At 30.7% G+C, this 7,456-nt stretch overlaps 1 protein-coding gene across 1 annotated transcript; it reads right to left on the bottom strand.

The window, feature by feature from the left end:
• Positions 1 to 2,125: 2,125 nt before the first annotated feature.
• On the bottom strand, positions 2,126 to 3,716 carry LOC106313567 (adenylyl-sulfate kinase 1, chloroplastic). Its single transcript, XM_013751414.1, has 5 exons — positions 3,372 to 3,716; positions 2,952 to 3,242; positions 2,740 to 2,858; positions 2,519 to 2,650; positions 2,126 to 2,440 (listed from the first exon to the last, which is right to left on the bottom strand). The coding sequence occupies exons 1-5, from the start codon at positions 3,553 to 3,555 to the stop codon at positions 2,345 to 2,347; spliced, it is 822 nt and encodes a 273-aa protein (XP_013606868.1). The 5' UTR covers positions 3,556 to 3,716; the 3' UTR covers positions 2,126 to 2,344.
• Positions 3,717 to 7,456: the final 3,740 nt, after the last annotated feature.

The following is a 7,456-nucleotide window of genomic DNA, read 5'->3' as shown; positions in this document are numbered from 1 at the left end:
GTTGGGTAGTTGAAAAATAACAACGATTTTACAAGGAATATTTTACATGGATTTTACATGGTTTTAACATATTATTTACAACGAATTTACGACGAAATTAGGTAAGTTAAAGCACATTGAATACACGTTTTCACCTTTATATAACGGTAACATGATTCGTTGTAATGTCGATGTAAAGTTTACTTTTCGACGTACTTGCGTCGTAATATTACATGGCGTTTACGACGAAATTTGGTTTCGTTGGTTTCGTCGTAATTGCGTTGTTAAGCCACCAGTTACTATTTCTAAGACGACGATAAGGAACCTGTGTCGTTCGTCTGTCTGCCAATTCAGTGGAATGACAAGGAGAAAGTGGACGGAAGTGCAGCTGGTTTGTACTTGAGAGGAACCTTTGACGATGGTTGGAGGTTCCTTTCAAGTATAAACCAACTGCACTTCCGTCCACTTCTCCTTGTCGCTCCACTGAATTGGCAGACAGACGAATGACTCATGTTCCTTATCGTCATCTTCGAAATAGTAATTGGTGGCTGAATGAGGAACATAGTCTAAACGCCATCAGGTTCGAGAGGAAGAGAGTTGTGTGTTGTGAAGAAGAGAGTTGTGGGAAATGACATATATATATAGAGAAATATAACAATGATTTTACAAGAAAAGTTTTACATGGATTTTATATGGAACATTTACAACGACTTTACAACGAATTTAGGTAAGTTAAAGCACATTGAATGCACATTTTCACCTTTATATAACGGTAACATGATTCGTTGTAATGTCGATGTAACGTTTACAACTATTTCGCATTCCACGTACTTTCGTCGTAAACTTACATTGACTTTACGACGAAATCCTTTGTCGTAAATTACCATGGAGTTTACGACGAAATAATGTCTCGTCGTAATTGCGTTGTAAAGCCCATGTAAAGTTACGAGGAAATAATTTTGTCGTAAACCGCCGTTGTTACTGCTACGTTTTCTTGTAGTGGTTTGGTTCTAGAGGATAAGAAAAAAAACTTAGTAGATTTTTCTTTAAATTTATGTTTTCCACACCATAAACTCAAAAGTAGCATTTGATAATTTTTGATGAATACAATTTAACATTCATTCAAAAAAAAAATCAGAGTGGATCATGTTAAAAAGTGTATACAAAAAAAAGCCTTCAAACGACGCCAATTCAAAGAAATGAAACAATATGTGACTTATCAACTGGTGATAAAAAAATTTCATTTGCTGTCTTCTAAATATCAAATGTAAAGTGGGTAACTATTTGGATAACTTTGAACAAGTTATGTTGTAATCAAGATGTAAAGAGTCTTCCGAGTCCCTTTGAAGTACAAAATCTTATCATTTAACCGGGCCTCGTGGTCTGGTGGTATAGGAACCTCGGCTGAGGTGTCCGCCATCACGAGTTCGAGCCCCGGCCACAGCAGATTTAACATTCCTTCCGTTGGGGCGCTGGACCCCCTACGGGGGATAATTGGGAATGTGGCTGCCCAGATACCAAAAAAAAAATATATAGTGATGTACAGATAAATGATCAACATCCTTCCTGATGGAGAGGGGATTACACACCCCTCAGCAAGGCCCATCAAATACTGAGTTCGGCTTAACTCGAATGGGCAAATCAAGAATAATTCAGCATTGAAAAGCCCGGCCCGCTATAATTCGGCCCAGCCAAATTAGGTCAGCACGAATTAGGGGTTTATTTATTCTCGCTAGAACCTCGAACTCTCATGTAATCTTTCATCTGATTGATCAATAAAAATCTATGGAACAACCCACCTTTGCGTTCGCATAGCTCCTAGCGTATTGCCGAACACAGATACAACACTTCCCACTATGATCCATTCAAACATGAGATGCTTCGAAGAAGGCATTCATCGCCAAATCTTCGTTTCATGAATAACTAGGAAACGAGTTGCTATATGAAGCTTCAGAGTGTCTGAAAGACAACATTCGTTCTTTCCCTTACTTGGCTTTACACAAGAAATCATAATTATCCGCCGCGAGACTGAGACATGTTTTCAATGACACTAGAGAGAGATGAGCCATCAAATTTTGGATTCCGTGAGGGCATAGAAAACTATATTGGAGCCATAATAATAACAATAAATAAAAGTTGAGTAGGATTAGCTCTTGGCTCATAATATACACTGATCCATAACACATTAATATTTTAAATACAAAACGGACAAGTGATTTATATTTATTTTTGAAACTTGTGATTCCATAAAAACAGCCATGAATTTTGCTTGATTTTCTACTCTTGGCTTGTTAAACAGAAGCTAAAACCATTGGCATAACAATTGTGTGCGGTTGAAAAGGCAACCCTTAATCTAAAGTATTTTTTATGCATTAAGGTAACCCTTGTGTTCTAAGTATGCAACGACTGTTTCCGCCATTTCGATCGGTGAAGTTCCTGTTCCTTCTTGACCTAGAGAAATCTTCATATCACAAAGAAAAAACAAGAACATAAGGTCAAGACACGAAAAAGCTCAGGATCAATATTATTTAACATTTACCTCGCAATTCAATGGTGGCTCATAAGGATCATCAATCCCGGTGAAACCTTTGATCTTTCCTGCACGAGCCAGCTTGTAGAGACCCTTTGGATCCCTAGCCTCACAAACCTCAAGCGATACATCCATGTACACCTATTTAACCAACCAAACACAAATAGCGTGACAAAACTTTCAATAGGATTAGAGACTACAAAACCAAACCCTTGTTTCTCAAAATTTACCTCAACAAAGTCTCCTTCAGGAAGCAAAGTCCGACAAGCGTCCCTGTCTATTCTGTAAGGAGAAATTAAACTGGCAATGCAGATGATCCCAGCGTCAGCGAAAAGCTTAGCAACCTCTCCTAAACAAATCAATCAAAGGAGAGATAGATTCGTTGTTAGTTGTTTAGATACACAGAGAGATATTGGTTTAAGGAGATTTGTTAAAAGCTCACCGACTCTACGAATGTTCTCGGCACGATCTTCCGCTTTAAAGCTGAGATCACGGTTTAAACCATGCCTTACGTTATCACCGTCAAGAACATAACAAAGCTTTCCCTTTTGGTACAACTTCTGGTTCAAAGCACAAGCCAAAGTGCTCTTCCCTGAACCACTAAGACCAGTGACCCAAATCACACATCCTTTCTGGTCAAGCAACCTCTGTCTATCAACTTTCTCGACAGGACACTCATGCCACTTTATGTTCGTCGAGTTTCCGACCGTAGACAACGGTCCTTGTTTTTGTCCTAATCCAAAACAATAAAGGTTTGAGAACATCAAATACAGAGAATATAGAACATGTTCTTTTGTCTTAATGCAACAGAATGACAAAGCAAGTCAAAACTCGCGACCCGTTTTGAGGAATTGAAATTTACCTGTGTGGCCGTTAACAGCTTTAAGCTCAGGAATAGATCCGTTTTTGTTATGGCTCATCGTTTGGGATCCTTCCATGGAAACGCAGGCACGAAGAACACCGACAGATCTCGAATTGCTGTCGGAAACTCCTTTGGGCGATGCAATTGAAAGACCCAGCATCGATTTAGCTCCGGCAGCAATCATAATGAATATCGGAAATCAGAAGAGAGATTGATGAATCGAGAAAGCAAAAGTTAAAGATCAAATTTTGTGTTGTTTGTTATGCGGGTGTGAAGGAAGGAAGTTTATAATTAAGAAAAGCTTATAAAGAGAAATGATTGGGTAGGTGAACTGGTGAAATGAAAATGTTGTTGGCTCCCCACGTTTTTCTTCAATCGATCTTTCTATAGTTTGGTTACCACGACGATGTCGTTTTCGTGTTACTGTTAAGCAAATGTACTTAACATCTATTTGCATCTAGATTCCTAAAAAAAATGAGAAGTGTGGTACATATTAAAGAGAGAGAGAGAGAGGGATGCAACAAATATGCTTATTGTTAAAAAAAAATATATGTTTTTCTTTGACTAATTTCAGTATCGAATTCGAACCTATGATGGAGGGTCCAAACTAATTTTCAAAAAGAGTTTATCCAATGAATAAAACTCTTTTCCGGTATTTAAATAAGGCTTAAAACATAATTGTGGTCATAAGGCGAAGTGCAGCAAGGTTACAAGAAATGATATCTTATGTTACCAAGTCATTGAACACTTCTCTAATTTTTGAAATAAGATTTATTTTCTTCTCTAGTTTTTACGTCTATAATGTCTACGAGAGCATCTCTAAAAAGATTCTCTATTATAGAGTTTCCAAAACTCTATATTTGAAGTTTCAAGATGTTTTTCTCCAAAAACAAAACTTCAAATTTAACTTCAAAATATTTTTTAATTTACACTATGATCCTTATATTTGTCATAATTGAAATAAATTCATAAAACTTTTATACATAACTTGAACATATATAAAAATATTATAGTAGCATTAATTAATAAAATCTTACACTAAAATATAAAATTATAAATAGAAATACATAATATTAAACTACAAGCAAAATACATCATTGTTACATAAAATTATTTTCTTAATGCTCCATTTTCAGTTACACAAAATTTGTTTGGACAATATTTTAGAAGTTCCAGAAAAAAATTACTAGACTATTAGTGTTGTTGTAATATTTAAATTTGTGTGATAATTATGTCTTCATGTATTTTTTTTATAAACAATATTAAGTTTCTTTTGTAATATTCTTGTTGTCTAATTCTACTTTTAAAATATTATTAATCTTATTTTGATTTATTTTTAATTTTATGTGTAAAATTTAAATTTATAAAAATAAATTTGAAATATTTTAAAATATACAAAATTTTTAAAGATTAAAATGATGAATGAGAAAATATTTAAAAATCATAAATATGATATATAATTAATTATAAGAACCAAGATGCAAATAAAAAGATGAAACTTCAAATTTAGAGTTTTTAGTATTGAAACTTCAAATATGAAATTTCATTTCTTAAAACTCTAAATTTGAAGTTTTGAAGTTTCTTTTTGGAGAATAAAAAATTCTATATTTGTAGTTATAGAGTTTTTTTTGGAGATACTCTAAATAGAAGTACCTTATGCAAATACACAAGAGAAAAAAAAAAGAATAAAGAAGAAGAAATAGTTCTTTTTTTTCTCTCTTTCTCCCTTAGGAAATGTATTTAATGGTGATCAAGAATAATTATATTTTGATAAATTTTAGATTATTTATGAAAGTCATAATTTTAATTAAAACATTTAAGAATATTATCTAAAACCACGTATTTTGAAATTTGTCCTATTTTAAACAAAACAATTTCACCAAAATACTTTCAAATCACCACAAATCTCTTAAGCTTTTTTATAACATTAGTTTTTAAAATATCATAAACTTACAATTTAACAACACTAGGTCTTAAGAAATAAGTTTTCAAATAACGTTTGTACAATATATGGTTTGTTATTTTAATACAAATCAGTTTAAACTACACATACATCTTTTTGTTGTTTTCTTTATTCTTAGAGTTCAAAACAAACATATTCCATAATTCTCGTCATTTACAACACAATTATTAACATAAGTGTTGCAATTCATTTTTAGAAGTATAATTTAAATTTCTTACAAAATTTATTTAAAATATATATTATTTATGGACTTGTAAAATTACATCTCCTCCTTATTTATATGTTTATGCATTTAAGCATCTATAGAGTTAATGTTCAATTCTCATCATTGATTATTTATTATTCAAGGGGAAGTTTTTGTGTAATATTGGTTTTTTTCAAAAACAAAAATTGGTTAACATTATAAATATTTAAATAAGAAAATTATCATTGGTATTGATATATTTATTTATAGGTTATTATTATATCAAACAATATATATAAATTATAAATTTTGGCATATCGCTGGTGATCGCCTAGTTTAGTCTGAAATTTAGAAAACGACAGCACAAAGCGCTCGAGAGTGTGGTGATGATTGGTTCAACTGTAGCTCTAAAAATTTAGCAGTAAAAGTTTAGCTGTAGATAAATTGGTTGTAGCTGTAAAATTGTTACTGTAGATTTTTTTGCAGAGACTTTTGTTTTAGTCAAATTTGTTGTAGTTGTAAATTATTTGCTGTAGATATTTTAAAATAAAATATGTGAAATCTGTGATGTATATATAAAATAATTATTTTTTATCAATTAAATAATTTATATTAATATTTTTTATAAATTCTCAAAGTTTGAGGGTGATTGGTTGGGCTTTATCTACCTACTTTAGCTTTATTTTTTTCTAAATCATTAAACTTTACCAATCATGCTTTAGCTTTACTTTTCAAAGTTAAAGCCTACATCAAATTTCTATTAAGTTTTGTCAATCATGCTTTGGCTTTATTTTTAAAGGTACATCTAAAAAAATAAAGCAAACATTTTTCTTATGTATTTTAGTTAAAAAACCTATATCTTTCATTTATAAGCTGTAGAAACTGTAAAATAAAAAAATATCTATAATATCAAATAAATAAGATAATCATAATAAAAAAACTTCTATAAATATTTTACTCTAATTTTGGGTGCTTTTAAATTATTGACATATTTTAAATAATATAAATATTATTTACATATCACATTTTAAATAAGAGTAAACTTTGATATTTTTAAAAAATATTAATATAAATTATTTAAGTGATAAAAATAATAATTATTTTATATATACATCACATATTTTATTTTAAAATAACTGCAGACTATAGCTTACAGCTACAACAAATTTAACTACTGCAAAAGTCTCTGCAAAAATAATCAACAGTAACAACTTTACAGCTACAATCAATTTATCTACAGCTAAACTTTTACAGTTAAAATTCTACAGCCACAGTCGAACCAATCATCACCTTTATTGTTATTTAAAATGTGATATGTAAATAATATATATTTTATTTAAAAAATTTCAATAATTTTTACAATACCCAAAATTGAATTAAATATTTATAGGTGTTTTTTATTATGATTATCTAATTTATTTGATATTATAGATAGTTTTTTTATTTCACAGATTCTACCGCCTATAAAAGAGAGTTTTAAGTTTTTTACCTAAAATACATTAAAAAACATTTGCTTTAGTTTTTTTGCTGTAACTTTAAAAAAAAAGCTAAAGCATGATTGGTAAAAGTTTATAGAAACTTGATTTAGGTTTTAACTATTAAAAATAAAGTTACAACATGATTGATAAAGTTTAGTGATTTAAAAGTAAATAAAGATAAAGTAAGGAGATAAAGCCCGAACAATTACTCGTTGTATCTCCATGTAAACATGTACAATAAAAGTGTCTGCTACAATATAATCCACTCATTTTTTCTGGTACGACTGCAGAGGTTTTGTAGATCCTTAATATTGTTTATAGTTTGACATTTCATAGATTTAAAAGACAAAAAATGCATTTGCCAAAAAATGTGTATAATCTTACATTCGTATGTGTGTTGATACTATGTAATAGTTCCAATTAAATTCATCAAAGCACTAAAAGAGAGACCACCACTTTC

Source organism: Brassica oleracea, chromosome C9, assembly GCF_000695525.1.
Source record: "Brassica oleracea var. oleracea cultivar TO1000 chromosome C9, BOL, whole genome shotgun sequence".
Lineage (NCBI taxonomy): Eukaryota > Viridiplantae > Streptophyta > Magnoliopsida > Brassicales > Brassicaceae > Brassica > Brassica oleracea.
Note: the sequence above shows the minus strand (reverse complement) of the source record. Positions and strands in the feature narration are given on the sequence as shown.

Excerpts from the sequence above, each read along its gene's own strand:
- LOC106313567 (XM_013751414.1), bottom strand. The coding sequence starts at position 3,555 with ATGATTGCTGCCGGAGCTAAATCGATGCTGGGTCTTTCAATTGCATCG. Across the intron at positions 2,651-2,739 it reads CTGAAGGAGACTTTGTTGAG|GTGTACATGGATGTATCGCT; the intron begins GTAAATTTTGAG and ends TTGGTTAAATAG. Across the intron at positions 2,441-2,518 it reads AGCCACCATTGAATTGCGAG|ATTTCTCTAGGTCAAGAAGG; the intron begins GTAAATGTTAAA and ends TGTGATATGAAG.